Source organism: Bos indicus, chromosome 13, assembly GCF_029378745.1.
Source record: "Bos indicus isolate NIAB-ARS_2022 breed Sahiwal x Tharparkar chromosome 13, NIAB-ARS_B.indTharparkar_mat_pri_1.0, whole genome shotgun sequence".
Lineage (NCBI taxonomy): Eukaryota > Metazoa > Chordata > Mammalia > Artiodactyla > Bovidae > Bos > Bos indicus.
Window position 1 is genome coordinate 47,751,420 of NC_091772.1, and position 22,319 is coordinate 47,773,738.

The 22,319-nt window shown below is 36.1% G+C and overlaps 1 protein-coding gene across 3 annotated transcripts in view; it reads right to left on the bottom strand.

Annotated features, from left to right (window-relative positions):
- Positions 1 to 278: 278 nt before the first annotated feature.
- The window catches only part of GPCPD1 (glycerophosphocholine phosphodiesterase 1), a 64,648-nt gene continuing 42,607 nt past the window's right edge, over positions 279 to 22,319 (bottom strand). For all 3 annotated transcript variants that reach the window (XM_070801144.1, XM_070801146.1, XM_070801145.1), the window contains 9 exons: positions 21,905 to 21,997; positions 18,111 to 18,188; positions 17,447 to 17,486; positions 12,190 to 12,251; positions 9,941 to 10,006; positions 8,243 to 8,379; positions 7,644 to 7,779; positions 7,118 to 7,278; positions 279 to 1,488 (listed from right to left, as the gene is read on the bottom strand). In XM_070801144.1, coding sequence (XP_070657245.1) covers positions 1,299 to 1,488; positions 7,118 to 7,278; positions 7,644 to 7,779; positions 8,243 to 8,379; positions 9,941 to 10,006; positions 12,190 to 12,251; positions 17,447 to 17,486; positions 18,111 to 18,188; positions 21,905 to 21,997 — 963 coding nt within the window. In that variant the 3' untranslated portion in view covers positions 279 to 1,298. The remainder of the gene's footprint in view (positions 1,489 to 7,117; positions 7,279 to 7,643; positions 7,780 to 8,242; positions 8,380 to 9,940; positions 10,007 to 12,189; positions 12,252 to 17,446; positions 17,487 to 18,110; positions 18,189 to 21,904; positions 21,998 to 22,319) is intronic.

Genomic DNA, 22,319 nt, shown 5'->3' on the forward strand with positions numbered 1-22,319 from the left:
TAAGCCATCCTTTCAGGGTGGACACTAAATTCCAATATCTCATAATAATAATAAGGGACCAATTTTACAAAAGTAACATCTTGAAATTTCATTTTATAATGAAGATAATAAATCTGTGTTTATTTAACATTCACTCGTAAGTTAGTTATGCCAAAACAATCTGCTTCTAATAAAAGAAACCCTTGTATAATCCTAATAATACACATACACATATAGTAGCATCTTCTACATTTCTAAATAAATTACATGCATGACATTCATTAAATAAAGAATACCAATGAGAATTCAGGACATTTATTTTTTGCACAGGGTTTTATCTACTGTAAACACGCACATACATAAAACAAATCCACAAAGCAATGGTGTGTAATAGGTAGAGAGAGACACACTTAAGCATATTTAACATGCCTACAGACAACTTTTTTTTCCTTTTTTTTTTTTGTTAGGCAACAAAATATTTTTTCAGTCCTTGACACCTTCTCACACTCACCTAGCACCACAGATGCAAGGACTTACAGTAAACGTGTACAGTCTCATGCTTAAAACAGAAAGCATGCATTCAATAGAATTTATACACTATCATCTATTGTATGAAGTCTGCAATCCATACTTGTAATATTTTATACATTAAGTTACCCTGCAGCTTTTTGGAATTTTAATATTTATGCAAAATAACTTCTGAAATATATACGAAACAAGTTTTCAAGGATCACCTTTAGGCTATTTACACAGGTATCGGTTTGGTTAAATGGGAAAATGGCAGCAGCCTCAAGGTTCATACTGAATGAAAATGGTGTGCATGTCAATTCATGTGAAAAATACATATACACACAGATGGCACAAAGGTTTGTGCAGTTGGAATCACCAGTGCAAATACATGCATTTGAGGTACTTATTTTTCCCATGGTCAGGTATAATTATGCATAGCCATGTTCTTCTGAGTGGTAAGTATTTCCGACCTGATCAAATAAAAAGCTGTACTAAGTGTAAATATGAGATATTTATATAGTTAATTCCGAAATTCTATGTTTAACATTATACATTTACACATTTAGTTTAAAATATTTACCAACCAATAAATATTCTCATGTAAAGAGACTGACTGGTAATTATACCTGGCCAAGTGATTTAAATAGCATACTTGAAATTCTAGCAAGAACTGTAATGAAATAGAAAATACTTCATTATTGCTTCATTGGAATGAAAACCTAAAAGGCATAGATAAACAGTGCTTAGTGATGAAAAGTGAATACCCAGAATAGCGGTGCATGCCCCAAATGGTCTCCACCCAGTAAACGCTAAGCACTCTCCACGTTATCAATGCCATTGGCATCCACATGAATGTCAGGCTCCCCACACAAAGATGAGGGAACAAAGCGGCTAACAGTGGGACACAAACAGCTCTTAAGCTCTGGTAATTCTTGCTTCAGGCGTTCCAACTGCTCCACTTGGAATATATTTGGCTGTTCAGGCATCCAATCATATATCCTATGATGAGACAAACACAAAACATAAAATAGGTAATTTTATGGCTTACTTAGGATCTGACAACCTACAGAATGCCTAGAACACCTATACTACAAAGTCTTAATTTTTTCTTAAAAGATATAAGCATCAGTTCTATTTAAAACCATTTTTTTTCTTCCAGTCTACTCACTGCCTTTTTGCGACCCTGAAGCAAAAGAGCTGATTATAAATTGAATCAGAAAATGAAATCTGTAGCTTACTCATGATTCTTCAAGTATCTTTTCTTCAGGTTAATCAATCAGCAATGCCTTATCTGACAGATGGGAACTTACTACAAGGTAGAGCTGGAACTCATACCTGGTTCTGACTTCAAAGCACTAAAGATCAAGATGAAAAGGACTGCTCGGGACTTCCCTGGCAGTTCTGTAGTTAAGAACCCACCTTTCCACTGCAGGCTACATGGGTTCCAGCCCTGGTTGGGGAACTAAGATCCCACATGCTACACGATGCAGCCAAAACATTAAGATTAAATTAAAATTTAAAAAAAAAAAAAAAAAAAGAAAGGACTACTCACCAGTGTGAAAATTATGCTAAAAGCTATGTAGCACTAACAGATGTATCTAGAGTTGAGAGCCCCAAGTGACAATGACGGTACTAGCACTGCCCACCAGCACAGCAAGGAAGGCCTTTCACTGTTTTAAAAACCAGACAATTTATGTGAGGCACTAACTGTTTATGACATCAAGCCACTCAGCAGTGCTCAGACTCTTTGCGACACCATGGACTGTAGCCTACCAGGCTCCTCTGTCCATGGGATTTTCCAGGCAAGAATACTGTCCTCCAGGGGATCATCCCAACCCAGGGACCGAACCCAAATCTCCTGTGTCTCTTGCATTGGCAGGTGGATTCTCTACCACTGAGCCACCTGGGAAGCTGCTATGACATCAGAATAGGGAGAATTTTCTTAAACAAGATTTTTCAAGTATTGATTTTATGAAATATTTCACTATTCTAACGCAAAGACAATTAAAGGCATATATAAAATAATGAAGAGTGATCTCTGGATCAAGACTGAATAGAAGCATCTAAGTTCACTCCCTATATCCTGTTAGAAATAAAATAAGGGTATTGAGAGAAAATTCTCTAAATATGAGAAAAACCAAAGAGAGACAGCAACAAAATTTTAGAAGCTGTTAAAACAGATGGATAAGTGATAAAGTACTTCAGTTAGCAGAATAGAAAAGTCCAAACCAAAAGCTAGTAGTTGAAAAAATGAAAAGGGTTGAGTTAAAAGCAGCCCAGACTCCTCTGGAACTGGGTAAGGGGAGGAAGGGGCTCAAAGATGGAGGATGGGCTGAAGGTTGAGCAGTAGCAAGTGGTTCCCTTCCATTTAACTCCCTGCTGTGGAGGCTGCCCCTGCCCTACTTGGTCCAGGTCAAATGAAGGAGAAGACTAGGTGAGAGAGTTTGAGGCACTTTATAAAATAGCCATCAGCATCAGGGAAATTAGAGAGGGTACAAATACAACAAATTCTAAACACAGAGACATGCCCTTCACCCATCTCTCTTTACTCACTTGACTCCAAGAAACTGAGCAGCCAGACTTGTGTCCTCTAAGTACAATATATTACAGAGTCTTCTAGGAGGAATCTGACCAATCAAAAAGCAAAGTTTTTAATCTAATGATAGATGTATGACCAAAGGGGTCACACATATTATTCCACAGTGAGATTTCACAAGCCATATTCATACATTCAGGAGTTTTCAACAAGCTTTTTAGATACCAGTTCCTTAACCAAAGATTTCTAAATATCTGAGGAAATCTTCTAACATGTGAGATAGTGAGCAAAAGAGAAGAAAAAAAAAATTTTGTAACTGATCCTTAATGACTTCAGAGAAATAGAAATTTCATCAAATGAGAACAGAATTTTTTAAATACATACATAAAAAGGAGCATTCAGAGGAAAAAAGACAGTTCTTGAAAATTAAAAGCACAACTGCTGCTGCTGCTGCTAAGTCGCTTCAGTCGTGTCCGATTCTGTGCGACCCCATAGACGGCAGCCCACCAGGCTCCCTCGTCCCTGGGATTCTCCAGGCAAGAACACTGGAGTGGGTTGCCATTTCCTTCTCCAATGCATGAAAGTGAAAAGTGAAAGTGAAGTTGCTCAGTCGTGTCCGACCCTCAGCAACCCCATGGACTGCAGCCTTCCAGGCTCCTCTGTCCATGGGATTTTCCAGGCAAGAGTACTGGAGTGGGGCGCCACTGCCTTTTCCGACAGCAGATACAAAAAACTCAACAGGATAAGCAGACACAAAGGTTGAGGAAATCTTTGAAAGTAGAACAAAAACACAAAGATATAAAATAGGAAAAAAGCTAAGAATTTAAATCTGGTCGAAGAGTATATAATATACAAATGAAAGGATTTCTATAAAGAAAAATAAAAGGGATACCAAGTGTCTAGCACATGGGTAAAACCAGACCCACAAGACCATCTTTATGAAAATTTGGAACACTAGAGACAAAAGCACAGATTCTCCAGAATTCTGGAAAACAAACAAATCACATGTGAGGGAGTAGGAATCAACATGGTTTCATATTTCTTAATAGCACAATGGAATTGTGAAGATAATGGAGAAATGCTTTTAAACGTCTTAAAAAAATGATTTCTAACATGGAATTTTATGCCCAGCCACTTCCAGACATGCAAGACTTCAGGCTTTCCATCCTCCTTTCTCAAGAAGATACTGAACTACGTGTTCGATAAAAATGATTGTAAAGCAAGAGAGAAAAAGATCTGGACTACAGGAAACAGGAGCTGTGACCTAAGAACTGCTGCTCAGCGTGGCAGTTGTACCCAAAGTCAAGCAATGTTACTGAAGAAGACTGAATGGATGGACAGGCTTGCTGTGGGCTAGCACAGTCGGACACGACTGAAGCGACTTAGCAGGAGCAGCAGCAACACTCTAAAAGAGCCCCTGCCTATCCTACCAGCTTTGAAACCTACAGAATGCCCTGAACCATTTAACATTTGTTGATTCAGTTTCCACTCTACTTGACAGGTTTATTTTGGGCTGGCCTACTCCTGAGAACTCTCAGGAGGCTCCAGTGAGCAGAACAAGCACAGAAAAGCCCACTCCATGTGCCCATATTCCTATTATACTTCCAATGCCTAATCCACAGACAAATGCCTTATGCTGAGCTAGAGACCCAGCGGGTCACAAAATTAGTCCAGAAAGTTAAGACTAGCATAGAAAAGGTGCAAGCCAATGGCACAATCATTAAATTTAAAAAAGCACACATACATAAATACTCAGGGACCATAATCTTTTTAACTTATTTAATAGTTTCAGGTACACACTTGTAGATTAAGAATGTAACAAGTAGGGAAAGAGTACAAATAAAGTTTAAAGCCATGAGAAACTAAATGTTATATTGTCTAGCAATAAAAATAAGAATTTAACAAATTTTAAGAGAATAATATGATAATCAGTTATATCTGAGGGAGGGGGTAAGGGAATATAATTAGAGAGGGGCACACAAGTGAGTTCATATCTAATAATAATGTTCTTTAAATGTGGGTTCTGTTACTGAATTCTTTTAAATAATTTGAGCAGGCACAGTACACAAAGAGGAAACATTGCTCAATTTAATGTATGAGGCGAGTATTATCCTCATGTCAAAATTAGACAAAATTAGACAATTAGACAGGTAATTTACCTTTACCCGATAAAGGTAAATTAAAGGCCATCTTAGTCATTACTACAAATGCAGAAATTCCAAATATCAGCAAATTAAGAATAGCAGCTTGTATAAGATAATAAATCACAAAACAATGATTAAATCTAAAATCTGTGTTAATGCCTTTGTAAAAACAGGACTGGTTTTGATAAATTAAAACACATCACAATTCTCCCCCATGTAAAATGAAACAAAGGCTCTGAATCATTTAAATCTTCAATATGTCTAAATTTGATAATGAAAAAATAATAGCAATAAGCACCTTAAATACCATAAGAAACAGTTTTAAAAAAAATTTACACAGGAACTCAGGGACAATTAAAGAGCTAGGAAAGACTGCTAGGTTTTTCTTGGTTGCACCTCATTGCTTGCAGGATCTTAGCTGCCCAACCAGGAACTGAACCTAAGTCACTGACAATGAAAGCACTAACTCCTAAGCACAGAGCGCGAGGGAATTCCCAGGACTGTTGAACTTTGTGAAGTACGTACACACACACACCACACACACAGAAGACACATATATATGTAGTTCATATATATAAATATGGTTGATTATATATATACATGTAATACTTTGACTAAAATTTTTTTAAAAAGAAGAAAAAACTTCCAAGAATAATAAAAATTGACCCTACCCAGTCTCTCACCTCTCACTGGGCCCAAGCAGAAGCCCAGTGCTGGGCCACCTCAACATCCCCCACACACACCCTCAACACAGTCCTGCCCTGGTGCCTGCTCTCACCTCTGCCTAAAATGCAAAATCTGTCAGAGCAAATTTAACCACCACCACCCATGCTCAAATATATCTCTTGCTTCCTCTTTAAAATTATTTTTGTTGACCCTGTGCCAGGAAGCACTCACTTTGTTTTGGCCTTTTATATATATCACACAGTATCTTCCTGTTTTCCTTGCAAGGTCAGTGTTTGCTACAACCAAGTAGGGCCCTTTGGATGAAGGATCTGACTAAAATTTCTATACTCTACAAAAGCTGTACATGGTATAATCTCACAATATACTTTTCTTACCTGAAAATGTTTGCAATCATTCCTTCCTCCTCCTCAAAGAAATATTCCCTCAAAATTTGCTAAATAAAGCACTTTCATCATATTGCAATTTAAAATTTTTAATTTTCCTTTAATTAGATGGAAACATCTAATAAAAAGAATCATGAATTATGCAGCTTAAAGAAATATTAACCAAATACTTTAAAAGGCAGGCATTATCCGGGTTGTAGTTTTAAGACAAGACTAGTTCAGACAAAATAGCAGGGGTGGGGAAAGCTTTATTAAGCAAGCAATATAACTTTATAGAACAAATAGTAATATGAACTAAATCCAAGGACTGTATTTTTTTAAAGCAGGTCTGGTAACAAATTTTATCACTTACTTGATGTTGCTCAAGTATTAGTAAGCCCACTAAACCCCCTCAGCAGAGTAAACCTTCTAACCCCAGATTTCTTTACACTAAGCAACCTTTTCATCTCTCAGAGATCTCAGACTTATGTTTTAAACAACCAGTAAATTTATTTAAAAACAAATTACTTAAGCTATTGTATTGTCCAAAAATCTGGCAATACCAAAGTGAACAAAACAGGCAAAGCCTTGCCCTCATGGAGGGCAAGGACTGACTTAGAGGGATGTACATAGTATGAAAAGCCACAGAACAGGATGAGACCACCAAGAAAGTTGTTGCAGACAGAGAACAGGTTTAGGGCAAACAGCCACCTCCACCTGCAAGATGAGTCAATATATCCAGGTTAGTGAGCAATCATCTGAATTTTTAACAAACTTCCCAAGTGACTGTGGTATACTCCAAAGTTTGAAAAAATTTCACTGACAAATAAATGTTAAGATAATTATACTACTTTTCCTCTTCTAACAATCCATGAAAATTTTTCATAAAAAACAAATACCTATCATAAATTAGACCATTAACTCCAAATTCCTTTAATTTCTTTCTGTTTTCAGGATCGTTGGTATCATCACCCCAGCAGAATATGACCAGTCCCTTAGCTTTTGCTTCTTGAATATAGGACGGATTTCTGAGTAGATCTTCAGTATGTGCATTTATCCCCTAAAAGATGAAAAATAAGTTACTCATGAAAAAGTAACTTATTAACTACAAATTCTAAATGGTCATACTCTATATTAGTATTCTGTAAAGTAGAATGGACAGGGAAGATGATTCATAAAACCCACTCAGAACACTAAACTACAAAACATACTTAACCTAGGCCTGCAAGAAAATTTTTGTCAGTAGTAGTCATTTAACTGCTTTTCAGTCTGTAATTTAATATTTTCATTTTATGTAGAGCTATCTGCTCATTATACATAGGTCAAAACTAACCACTCAGATGTTAAATTAATATATAATTTTACTTACTATTACTCTAAAACATTTTTCAAAAAATAAATATTAAAAATTCAAGCATAGCTTACCAGTAGATTTTCAAATTGTGCAAAGCTCATTGCAATGGGGGTTGTCCGAGATCTGAGGTCCATGAGTTCAGGGTAAATATCAGATTTCCCCTGAGTCAAAAATAATATGGGATATTTGTTCTGCTTTTGCCGAACCCTAAAAAAAGACAATTTAAAAAATATTTTTCACTGGGCAGATAACCATAACATATGGCTTTGAAATTTGAGAAAATACTAAAAATATAAAGAAAAAAAATTAAAGGCATACTCGTTACAGAGGTATAACAAGCATTAACATACATTGCCTTTAAGTTAAAAAAAAGAAAAGAAAAAATTAAATTATTCTATACAAGAGTTAAAATGCCCTCAGAAATGGGCCAAAAGAAAGCCCCTGAGGGATTACAATTCGGTAAGGCAGATTTAATGTCTGTAAAATGAAACACAGGGTGTGAGGTGCTCCAACCCAGTGGTGTACAAGGCATCTCAGTAGAGAATATATAAAATGCAATACAGAAGACAAATCAAGGGTGAAGGCTGACCACTTCCTTACCTCCTACTGCAGTAATCCTACTCTAAATCCTAGCTATAGTCTAAGTATATAGGAGAAAAAAACTACTTACATTGTGCAAATATCTGCATCAAATGAAGAAAATACTATTCTCCTCTTCCCAGAATTTTCTAAAACAGTTTTTAAAATTATATCCAAAAACAGATTCATGTCAAAATATGTTGATAAGTTACCATCCCACATTCCATCCTATGGAAGAATAGGAAAACAAAAGTCATTAAATACCCTAGAATCACAGTACTAAGAAAAATTCTTGAGAACAGTCCAACTAGTATTTTACAGATATGGAAAGCAAAGGCCTTTGTGAATTATTATAATTAGGTACAGATACAAAGTGATTATAACATCAATTGACTTTTGCTTTAATAAAGTTTAACAAAATAAAAGCTAAAATTCTGGAAATCTGAAATCTACTGTGATTTTAAAATATTTTTATATAATCTTCATAAACTGTAAGTGGACAAAAAGACTCCACTTTATTTGTTAACTCACTAGCCAAAAATCCCTGGTAATTAAGAATTACCAGTTAAAAATCTCATTCTTGAGTCTTAAGACATATTGCTGCTGCTGCTGCCAAGTCGCTTCAGTCGTGTCCAACTCTGTGCAACCCCATAGATGGCAGCCCACCAGGTTCCCCCATCCCTGGGATTTTCCAGGCAAGAACACTGGAGTGGGTTGCCATTTCCTTCTCCAGTGCTTTCATGAAAGTGAAAGTGAAGTCCATTACAGTTATTCTAAAAGCTCTGAAAACTTAAAAATCAAGTACTAAGAAAAACATGTTAGCCAGGACCAGCTTATCATAAATAGCGATGTAAAAGACATGCTTTAGGACAGTTTTGATTATTCTGACCAAAACAAATACCAGAATTGCCTGGATTAACTACTTCCAATGTCCCCCACCCCAACCAGCACTCTTAGCATGCAGCCCCATCTGATACATTCAAGAGTTAGTTGTTTTCCTGGAGTAGAACACTACTAGGCTGCACAAAGTCAAGGCTCTTTTTCACCATTTAAGCACAGTAGCAGCTTTTCAATAAATAATTCTTTATTGAACAAAAGAATGACTAAATTTTAGAAATGTGTGCAGAAATTTCTTTTCCTAATTAATTACTACTAGCTATTGCCACTTCACAGAAAACTGCTTAGGCAATTATTTAAGGTATATATTGAGATGGGGGTAAAAAAAAACAAAAACTAATCAGTTACTAAGTTCTGACTGGTTAGATTTCTCACTGTTCCTTTTACAAGTCACAGAAATTGTCCATATTACTGTGTGCATGAGAAGCATGTAAACTGGAATTTCTACTATAATGTAATCATAACTGGGCTTCGTCATAACTGATGGCTCAGTTGGTAAAGAATCCGCCTCCAATGCAGAAGATTGCGGTTTGATTCCCGGGTCGCGAAGATCCGCTGGAGAAGGGATAGGCTACCCACTCCACTATTCTTGGGCTTCCCTGGTAGCTCAGCTTGTAAAGAATCTGCCTGCAATCCGTGAGACCTGGGTTCAGTCCTGGGGTTGGGAAGATCCCCTGGAGATGGGAAAGGCTACCCACTCCGTAACTACTTTTAAGAACTGAAATAAGTGTAAATTCCGCTTTATTTAAAAGGTCTAACAAGCACTGTGCCTGCTGGAAGAAGCCGTAAGATTTCAGTGTCACTTATTCCACTAAACAAAGAGACAAGAACCAATGCATTTAAAGAAACAAGAGGGAGGAAAGAAGAATGGGTCACATGGAGAACAGCTTACCCTTTGTTGGCAGATCCATTTAATTTCTATGTTAAACCCGACATCTTCTGGCAAAGATTCTAAAACCTAGAGGTGCATTTGTTGGTGGTAAATTTTGTTTATTTTTGGTGAGATGAATGGTAGAATAAGAAGGAAAAAAAGAAAAACAAATTTATTACAAAAAGCAACCTGTAAGAAAACATATCACTAGTAAGGATAAAGCGCTTTGTGCCGCTGGTAAAAACCACTATCTTTTCTTATACTCAAACTGACAACCTGGTTAATGATTAAATTGAATAAGAAAGTCAAAACAAATTAAACAGCAAAGACAGTGGTCTTTAGCATGTGATAATTGATTACTACTTAACATTGAGATGATCCTAACCTAAAATTCTTCTCACTATTAGTACTGAACAACTAAAGTGAGCAGATAAGGAGCCTCATGAATTTAAAAAGATGTCTGTCATATTTTCTGAATCGCATCCAGGCATGTCAATCTACTAAGATATACAAAAAAATATAATTTCTAGCTTGTTTTTAAGGTGGTGATACTTAACTTGTACCACAGTGATAACTCCCTGGAAAGATGTTATCTTTAAAGTTAAAGAGGCTCATAAATAAAAAAAGTCTTTATATAAATAAGTGTATCAATTTATCTAAATTATCTAGACACTATGTAGTAATACCACTTGCCCTGGCATTACTAGAAAATACAATCTAAAAAAAAAAGAAAAAATATAATCTAAAATATGAAGCTTGAGACTTCCCTGGTGGTCCATTGGTTAAGAATCCACCTTCCAATGCAGGGGATGTGGGTTCAATTGCTGGTCAGGAAACTAACATCCTACATGCCATGGAGCAACTAGAGAACTACTGAGCCTGCATGCTTCTACAGTTATTACAGCTGCACACCTCAATGAAATGTCCCTGTGGTACAATTTGAGAAAGCCCATGGGATGCAATGAAAACCCAGCACAGCCAAATTTAAAAAAATAAAATAAAATAAAATATGAAGCTTGTTTATTAACGTACAAACAGCTGATTTTTTTATTCAAACACCAATTTGTTTTGTCAAATACTCAAGCATGCTAAAGCAGAAAATGAATTTAGAACAATTTATTTCAAAGTTTAGAAACCACTTAACATGGACAGTATATATGGTATTTAATTTTATAATAGCAAGTAAAAGAATAAAAACAGAATAAGAATATAGCCTGGAATTCTGGTGACCTTGGATATAGCCCCGGTCTATGTTAACCAGCTGCATGAAAAGTACGATACCTAAAACAAGCTGTACTCAATCTCCTGTGAGTTTTTTTTACTTTGTTCTCTGATATGTTTAGCCTTACTTAATATATCTGCCATATTTTTACTGGACTAATGCACAATCAGAAAAGAACCCTTTGATACACATTTTTTAAAAATCTGTTTTTCTGTTCTATGAAATCATGTCCAGAAATCATGAAATTTCTAAGAACCAAATGATTTTAGAATTTTGGACTAGAAGGAATGACTTAGCTAGGCTTCACAAATATCTGAAAAATTATTCAAACTATGACCTAAAGGCATTAGGACAATGACTATTATAGGGGTTCTCTTGTAGCATCCTTTTTAGAGGGTAAATAATCATGATACACTGGTATTACCTATTTTTTTGCCTAAGAAAACTACTGTAGCTGACACATCATCAGAAATACAGTAGAGAACAGGAAAATTAGGAAATGGAGCCAACAAGAACAAAAGCAGATTCAGCATGATCAAAGAGGGTATTTGACCTGCCTGTCAAAGGAATTCCTTTATGAATTGTGTCTAGTTTTAAATCTTTAAATCTTTGTTACACTTTTTCAGAGTGAATTCTTGAAATTTGTATCTCACTTTAAGTAACCAGGGTACCTATATTCTTTGGTTGGAGAATTTCTCTCTAAAAGCCAAACACCAGCCTTAAATTTTGCTCTCCCATCATCACACTTCCCCCTGTACTCTCTTTTCTATGCCCTTTCCTCTCTGTTTATATACAGAAATATGTGAATTTCCTGTTCTTACCAAATTAATCCATTGAGGTAGGAAATTTATTCATCTGAGCAAATCAGTTTCTCATCAAAAAAAAAAAAAGGTACACAAATACACAAGAATGTATCTTCTCTAAAAAGCATCAAACATTAGTTTACATTACACGGCTTTTTTAGTGCCCATTTAAAAAACCAAAATAAATTATTCAGATATAAAAGAATTAATGATAGCACTACCTGAAGTTTATCTAAAGAACTTACCATCTTAAGAGAAGGAAATGGCTGATTTTCAGAAAAGGAATTTTCTTCTTCAACCATAGATTCTGAAATTTTAAATATAAAAACTCAGTAGATTAATGCCACTTTATCACTAAGACATTCCCTGAAATTCTTAAGGAAGTAGTTATGAGATCCTTTCACATATAGTATTTTTAAAAGCTCTTGTATTTAGTAATTTTAACCAATAAAACCCCCATTTTCAAAATAAACATCCTTTATGAAGACCACTTTACAATATTTAATAGGAACATCTAATTTTATGACCTCAACAGTGATTATTTTCTTATAAAAATTATACTTTGTAAAAGAAGTTGCAAGAGATTATTTTTTATAGCTCATTGAGATTAAGGGCTATGTAAAGTAATGCTCAAAATTCTCCAAGCCAGGCTTCAGCAATACATGAACTATGAACTTCCAGATGTTCAAGCTAGTTTTAGAAAAGGCAGAGGAACCAGAGATCAAATTGTCAACATCCACTGGATCATCAAAAAAGCAAGAGTTCCAGAAAAACATCTATTTCTGCTTTACTGACTATGCCAAAGCCTTTGACTATGTGGATCACAATAAACTGTAGAAAATTCTGAAAGAGATGGGAATACCAGACCACCTTGCCTGCCTCTTGAGAAATTTGTATGCAGGTCAGGAAGCAAGTTAGAACTGGACATGGAACAACAGACTGGTTCCAAATAGGAAAAGGAGTACATCAAGGCTGTATATTGTCACCCTGCTTATTTAACTTATATGCAGAGTACATCATGAGAAACGCTGGACTGGAAGAAGCACAAGCGGGAATTAAGATTGCCGGGAGAAATATCAGTAACCTCAGATATGCAGATGACACCACCCTTATGGCAGTAAGTGAAGAGGAACTAAAAAGCCTCTTGATGAAAGTGAAAGAGGAGAGTGAAAAAGTTGGCTTAAGGCTCAACATTCAGAAAACGAAGATCATGGCATCTGGTCCCATCACTTAGATGGGACCAGATGCCATCTATTTCATGGGAAATAGATTAGGAAACAGTGGAAACAGTGTCAGACTATTTTTTTGGGCTCCAAAATCACTGCAGATGGTGACTGCAGCCATGAAATTAAAAGACGCTTCCTCCTTGGAAGGAAAGTTATGACCAACCTAGATAGCATATTCAAAAGCAGAGATATTTCTTTGCCAACAAAGGTCCATCTAGTCAAGACTATGGTTTTTCCAGTGGTCATGTATGGATGTGAGAGTTGGACTGTGAAGAAAGCTGAGCACCAAAGAACTGATGCTTTTGAACTGTGGAGTTTGAGAAGACACTTGAGAGTCCTTTTGGACTGCAAGGAGATCCAACCAGTCCATCCTAAAGGAGATCAGTCCCGGGTGTTCACTGGAAGAACTGATGCTAAAGCTGAAACTCCCAATACTTTGGCCACCTCATGCAATTGGGGGCAGGAGGAGAAGGGGACAACAGAGGATGAGATGGCTGGATGGCATCACCGACTCGAAGGACATGAGTCTGAGTGAACTCTGGGAGTTGGTGATGGACAGGCAGGCCTGGTGAGCTGTGATTCATGGGATCGCAAAGAGGCAGACACGACTGAGTGACAGAACTGAACTGAACTGAATCTTGCTAATACTTCTACTTGAAATAGTAACTTAAAAATTAAGAGACTCTACAAGTACCATTGTGTCTGTTAGCATTATCATTTAATCCAAAATCAATTATGTCAAGGTACACAGAACTTTTTCCTAGAGAAAAAAATTTTCTATCAAGATTTAAACCTCCCCAACAAACAAAAGCAAACAAAAAGCAAAACAAAACCAACACGTAACTAATCCTATGCAATGCAAATCCAAAAACTAAGTTATATAAAATTTTCCAGTAAAATAAGTTAAAAGTAAATTCATTAGTTATGAAACATTTACAAGCTTTCAAAGTCATATTTATGCTCCAGGGATATCTCTGAAGTTTTTGACACCTCACAATGTCTTTATAAAGGCATTACACCTATCCTGTTATCCTAACTACAGACAAACATTTAATGAATACCTACTATAACCTCATTATAAACTTTTCAGGGAATATAAAAATATTTTCACATCTTTGAGAGGTTTACATTTTGGTGGAAGATAAGCCATGTGCAAAAATAAAGGGTTACTAATACCAAAACCTGACAAAGATGCCACAAAAAAAGAAAACTACAGGCCAATATCACTGATGAACATAGATGCAAAAATCCTTAATAAAATTCTAGCAATCAGAATCCAACAACACATTAAAAAGATCATACACCATGACCAAGTGGGCTTTATCCCAGGGATGCAAGGACTCTTTAATATCTGCAAATCAATCAATGTAATCCACCACATTAACAAATTGAAAAATAAAAGCCATATGATTATCTCAATAGACGCAGAGAAAGTCTTTGATAAAATTCAATATCCATTTATGATAAAAACTCTCCAGAAAGCAGGAAGAGAAGGAACATACCTCATCATAATAAAAGCTATATATGACAAACCCACAGCAAACATTATCCTCAATGGTGAAAAATTGAAAGCATTTCCCCTAAAGTCAGGAACAAGACAAGGGTGCCCACTCTCACCACTACTATTCAACATAGTTTTGGAAGTTTTGGCCACGGCAATCAGAGCAGAAAAAGAAATAAAAGGAATCCAAACTGGAAAAGAAGAAGTAAAACTCTCACTGTTTGCAGATGACATGATCCTCTACATAGAAAACCCTAAAGACTCCACCAGAAAATTATTAGAGCTAATCAATGAATATAGTAAAGTTGCAGGATATAACATCAACACACAGAAATTCCTTGCATTCCTATACACGAATAATGTGAAAATAGAAAGAGAAATTAAGGAAACAATTCCATTCACCATTGCAACGAAAAGAATAAAATACTTAGGAATATATCTACCTAAAGAAACTAAAGACCTATATATAGAAAACTATGAAACACTGGTGAAAGAAATCAAAGAGGACACTAATAGATGGAGAAATATACCATGTTCATGGATCAGAAGAATCAATATAGTGAAAATGAGTATACTACCCAAAGCAATCTATAGATTCAATGCAATCCCTATCAAGCTACCAATGGTATTTTTCACAGAGCTAGAACAAATAATTTCACAATTTGTATGGAAATACAAAAAAACCTCAAATAGCCAAAGCAATCTTGAGAAAGAAGAATGGAACTGGAGGAATCAACCTGCCTGACTTCAGGCTCTACTACAAAGCCACAGTCATCAAGACAGTATGGTACTGGCACAAAGACAGAAATATAGATCAATGGAACAAAATAGAAAGCCCAGAGATAAACCTACTCACCTATGGACACCTTATCTTTGACAAAGCAGGCAAGAATATACAGTGGAGAAAAGACTATCTCTTTAACAAGTGGTACTGGGAAAACTGGTCAACCACTTGTAAAAGAATGAAACTAGAATACTTTCTAATACCATACACAAAAATAAACTCAAGATGGATTAAAGATATAAACATAAGATCAGAAACTATAAAACTCTTAGAGGAGAACATAGGCAAAACATTCTCTGACAAAAATCACAGCAGGATCCTCTATGACCCACCTCCCAGAATATTGGAAATAAAAGCAAAAATAAACAAATGGGATCTAATTAAAATTAAAAGCTTCTGCACAACAAAAGAAACTATAAGCAAGGTGAAAAGACAGCCTTCAGAATGGGAGAAAATAATAGCAAATGAAGCAACTGACAAACAACTAATCTGAAAAATATACAAGCAACTCCTGCAGCTCAATTCCAGAAAAATAAACGACCCAATCAAAAAATGGGCCAAAGAACTAAATAGACATTTCTCCAAAGAAGACATACAGATGGCTAACAAACACATGAAAAGATGCTCAACATCACTCATTATCAGAGAAATGCAAATCAAAACCACAATGAGGTACCATTTCACGCCAGTCAGAATGGCTGCGATCCAAAATCTACAAGCAATAAATGCTGGAGAGGGTGTGAAGAAAAGGGAACCCTCTTACACTGTTGGTGGGAATGCAAACTAGTACAGCCACTATGGACAACAGTGTGGAGATTCCTTAAAAAACTGGAAATAGAACTGCCTTATGACCCAGCAATCCCACTGCTGGGCATACACACTGAGGAAACCAGAATTGAAAGAGACACGTGTACCCCAACGTTCATCACAGCACTGTTTATAATAGCTAGGACATGGAAGCAACCTAGATGTCCATCAGCAGATGAATGGATAAGAAAGCTGTGGTACATATACACAATGGAGTATTACTCGGCCATTAAAAAGAATACATTTGAATCAGTTCTAATGAGGTGGATGAAATTGGAGCCTATTATACAGAGTGAAGTAAGCCAGAAAGAAAAACACCAATACAGTATACTAACGCATATATATGGAATTTAGAAAGATGGTAACAACAACCCTGTATGTGAGACAGCAAAAGAGACACACATGTATAGAACAGTCTTTTGGACTCTGTGGGAGAGGGACGGGGCGGGGATGATTTGGGAGAATGGCATTAAAACATATATAATATCATGTAAGAAACGAGTCGCCAGTCCAGGTTCGATGCAGGATACAGGAAGCTCGGGGCTGGTGCACTGGGATGACCCAGAGGGATGGTATGGGGAGGGAGGTGGGAGGAGGGTTCAGGATGGGGAACATGTGTACACCCGTGGCAGATACATGTTGATGTATGGTAAAACCAATATGATATTGTAAAGTAAAAAATAAATAAATAAAAATAAAGGGTTAGAAAAGGACATACTGAGGCTAAGATGAATGCCATACACTATTAAGTTCTATGGGGGCAGAAAGCAAAGTGGAATTACAAAGGGATTTTATAATCCATTGAGGAAAGTGAAGCACAGAATGGTTAAACACAAAGATGGAGGTCATAGCTGGTAAATGCTAGAGCTAGTTTCAAACACCTATATAGGGCTATATTCCATATTTGATACACTCTTGTACTCTGTAATGCTTAAGAATGTATGGAAAGATTGGTAGGTATAAAATAATGGATTTTTGATCATCAAGCTAAGAAAACTCATAAAAGTAAAAAATCATGCTTTCTATGCATTTGACAAGTATTATATGTAAAGCCTTTCCATCTATAACATTACATTTATATAATTGAGTATTATATTAAGGTCACAAAGAGTACATTAAAATAGATAAGAAAATTCATTATGCTAATCATGAAATGAAAACAATGTTTTCATATAGGTACATACCTTTCAGATCTTTAGATTTCAGTGCAGTCACATGAGTGAGCTGGAAAACACACACACACATACAAAATGTAATCATTAAAAAAAGGCCTTAGTTTATGAAGATATGGCTAACAGAACTACAGCTTGAAAAGCTTGCAAGTTAGTAAAAACAAAATGTAGAATTATTATTTTAATAAGAATAAGCACTTATTTTAATAAGAATAAGCACATATCAGTGTATATATTTTATATCTAATGAGAACAGGAAGGATCACCATGTAAAATTATATGGTATCAATAAAATAGAGAAGGATCTTAGTAGAATAAGTATAAAAATCAACAATAGCATAGAAGGTCAAGTATGAAATAAAAAGAGCTAAAGCAGACCAGAGACAACTTAAGATTATAGCTAGTCCCCATGGCCTATAAAGACTTATAGTCCAGTCTCCTTCATGAAAGCAAAAACCGATGGGATCCATGGAAACTTAAAGGTGACAGATGGATGAGCACAAACTCATTCTTCCTAATAGAACAGAAAACCAAAGCACAGACTCTACACATGCTGTATATATAGTCATCCCCACAGGCAAGGAGAATATTAGCATATACAGACAAGTATAAATAGTATTAAAACCAAATGATAAATGTAAAACCAAAAAGATTTAACATTTCACACTATTAATACCTTTAATAACTGGAGTTGGTCAAATGTTAATTCTTTCACTGGAATTTCAAATAATTCAACTGGATCAGCATCAAATTTCTAAAAAGAAAACTGGGCCGTAAGTTATTACTGAATATTTACTGTAGACAGTCCCTATGTCTCAATTTACTCATAAGAATAATTAGTGGCCACAGTGAGCCCACGAAGGGGAGCTCTTTCTACCTAACACCACCTTCCAGCTCTTAAATTCTGGCTTTTTTGTTTTTAATGCAGATAAAAACATTTTTTTTAGTGAAGAAAAAAACAGCTGGGAAGAAGCTGTAGCACTGAAGACACATTGAGAACCAAGCCAACATCAGTCATTTCTCCTGTTTCCTGCCAGGCTGTATACATTTATTTGACATATATTCATGCTACATGACTAGGAAATCAACAGGCAAGCACGATCCAAGTATGGAGTAGTTTCTGTCAAGTTTCTAAACATTTCAAAATCTTTTAAACTGAATTTTGGTCAAAAACAACCACAGAAATCAACTGTCATGAAAAAATTGATTACCTCTAAGTAGTAATATTTAATAAGAACTGTATTATAGATGCTTTCACAATAAGCAAATCTGTTTTATTAGATTTTGATAAATCAAAAGTCACACTATTCAGGCACTTCTATCTTAAGGAAGCGAGTTAATGCACCACCAGTAAATCATCAATCCAACAAACAAATTAAAATTCAGTGTATGTCTATTCATCTTCACACCAAGTACATACAGTATGAGATTATTTAAGTTTTTCTAGAAGGATACACAAGAAACTACTAGTAGAGAGTACGACCAAGGAGAAAAAGGAAGATTTACGTTTCATTTCATAATCTTTTTACTTTTTAAAATTTTATTTATTTGTTTATTAATTTTGGCTGCACTGGGTCCTCACTGCTATGCCCAGGCTTTATCTAGTTGTGGGGAGTGCAGGCTTTCTTGCGATGCTCATGCTTCTCACTGCTGTGGCTTCTCTCATGGCAGAGCACAGGCTCTGGGAGCACAGGCTTCATAGTTGTAGCCAGTGGGCTCAGTAGCTGTGGCAAGTGGGTTTAGTTGCCCCAGAGCATACGGAACCAGGGATTGAACACTAATCCCCTGCATTGGCAGGCAGAAATTCTTAACCACTGGACCCGCTGAAGATCCATTTCATAATCTTCTGAACTACTGGTATAAAAAATACTGGTATATAAAAGTATAGTGGTATATAAAAAATACTGGTATATAAAAATAAATGAACATAAATTGGTTTTATAAGGAAAATACCAACTTACAAATGAATAGTAAAAAAATTAAATAATTCATTGTTTTCATTCTGCAATTAACTCAATCAGGTTCAATCAAAGATAATCAAAGTCTGATACAAAGGAGGGGTCAGTTACACTCTTCAATTAACCCCCAGAGTCACTAATTATAGCTAGAGTCACTAATCTCAATCTTGGTTAGTGAGTTCCTTTACCATTCCATCCATTTTTGTTTCACTTTGCATTAACATCTCCCCCACAGCAAAAACAACCTGTCCCAAGTCTAATTCTACATCTTTCATCTTAATAGGTGCATCTTGGGAATTCCCTGGCGATCCAGTGGTTAGTACTCAGCACTCTCACTGCTGAGGGACTGGGTTCAATCCTTAGTCAGGGAAGCAAGAGTCCCCAAGCCATGCAGCATGGTGGCCGCCCCCCACCCCGCAAATGATTTAAATAAATAAATAAGTGCATCTCCTTCCTTCTCCTAACACCATTTCACAAAAAGGAAAGGATCCTTTTCTATAAATGAAAATAATCCAAACCCATATGACTGATTATAATAGAATCCACCAACAGGCAGAGTCAGGTGCCTTGTCACAGATTTACACTACATTATGCAGTGTCTGGTACATGTTAGTTAATCTACAATGTTGTATCAGTTTCAGGTGTACAGCAGAGTGATTCAGTTACACAAACATATATATATATATAAATAAATAGATATATCTAGTCTTCCATTACAGGTTATTATAAGATATTGAATTAAGATACTGTTCCCTGTGATATACAATAGGATCATGTTATCTCTTTTATATATTGCAGTTTGTATCTGCTAATCTCAAACTCCAAATTTATATGAAACAATCCCTCTCCCCCTTTGGTAACCATAATTTTGTTCTCTAAGTCTCTATTTTGTTTCATTTGTATTATATTTTAGATTCCACATAAGTAATATCATATGGTGTTTGTCTTTCATTTTCTGACTTCACTTAGTATGATAATCTCTAGGTCCATTCATGTCACTCTAAGTGCCATTATTTTATTCTTTTTTATGGCTGAGTAGTATTCCATTGTACATGTATATATCTTAACACATTCATCTGTAGATGGACATTCAGGATGCTGCCATGTGTGAGATACTCTAAATAGTGCTGCAGTGAACATTAAGGTGCATGTATTTTTTCAAATTATAATTTTCTCTGGAAATCCCATGAGTGGTATTGCAGGATCATATAGACTTACTTTGCTTTTTGAGGAATCTCCATACTGTTCTCCATTGTGGCTGCACCAATTTATTTCCACCAACAGTGCAGGAGGGTTCCTTTTTCTCCATACCTTCTCTCCAGCATTTATTATTTTTCAACTTTCTGATAATGGCCATTCTGAGCAGTAAGAGGTGGTACCTCACTATAGCTTGGATCTGCATTTTTCTAACAGTAACACTGAGTATCTTTTCATGTGCCCATTAGCCACCTGTATGTCTTCTTTGGAGAAATGTATATTCAGGTCTTCAGCCCATTTATTGAATTATAGAAGCTGTTTGTATATTTTAGAAATTAATCCATTGTCAGTAGCATCATTTGCAAATATTTTCTCCCAGTCAGTAGGTTGTTTTCTTTGCTATGCAAAAGCTTCAGAGTTTAATTAGATCCCCTTTGTTTTTTATTTGCATTACTCTAGGAGACAGATGCAAGAAAATATTGCTGCAATTTATATCAAAGAGTATTCTGCCTGTTCCCTCTAAACTTTATACTGTCCGGTCTTACATTTAGGTTTTTAATGCACTTTGAGGGTTTTTTTTTTTTAATAATTTCATTTATTTGGGGCTGTATTGGGTCTTTGTTGCTGCATGGGCTTTTCTCTAGTTGTGGTTAAAGACAGCTTCTCTTGATGCAGAGTGTGAATCAAGGGGACGAAGACTTCAGTTCAGTAGTTGTGGCTTCCAGGCTCTAGAGCACAGGCTCAATAGTTGGTAGCACATGGGCTTAACTGCTCCACAGCAAGTGGGATCTTTCTGGATCAGGGATCAAACCTGTGTCTCCCACACTGGCAGATGGATTCTTCACCACTGAGTCACAGGGAAGCCCTGAGTTTATTCTTCTATATGGTGTTAGAGAATGTTCTAACTTCATTCTTTTCCATGTAGTCTCCAGTTTTCTCAGTCTTAACTTCAGATCAACTCAACTGAAAACGATATCCATCACAGTTTTAAAGAAAATGCCAGGAGACGTGGGTTCCATTCCTGGGTCAGGAAGATCCCCTGGAGGAGGGCATGGCCACCCAGTCCAGTATTCTTGCCTGGAGAATCCCACTGACAGAGAAGTCTGGCAGGCTACAGTCCACAGGGTTGTCAAGAGTCAGACACGACTAAAGCAACTGAGCACAGATATATCAGCATCTGCTGGGGATTGGTTCCAGGACCCCTCATGGGTACCAAATCTACAGATGCTCAAGTCTCTTATGTATAATGGCATGTGTATATAAAACTTGCTATTTTTTAGACTTTTGTCTAAGAATTAAAGGAATTTCTACATACCTTTTTCATAGTCAAACAACAAGTCAGATCATGATACACCACAGGCACAAAATCTTTTGAAAGATGTACATCAAATTCTACAAAGGCTGCACCCTGAGAGGGAAAAAAAAAATTGAAAAATATTATCCAGCCCACAATACATCTAAAACTCTAAGAACATAACAAATTTATTGTTCACTGTAAAAGTATAGACCTATACACACAAAAACTTCCTCATGAATTATTTAATGCTATACTTCAAGCTTTTTCTAAAAGGTAATCTTTTAAAACAATTGTAACTTCTTTTTTGTAACAGCACAACAATTTTTCCTGGCAAAAAAATTGGGTACTGATCCCACTCACACACACTCCAGGGCCTTTCTGTGGCAGTGGACAGCCTCCAGCAATGTCACCTCTGCTCCTGCTATTAGCAGAA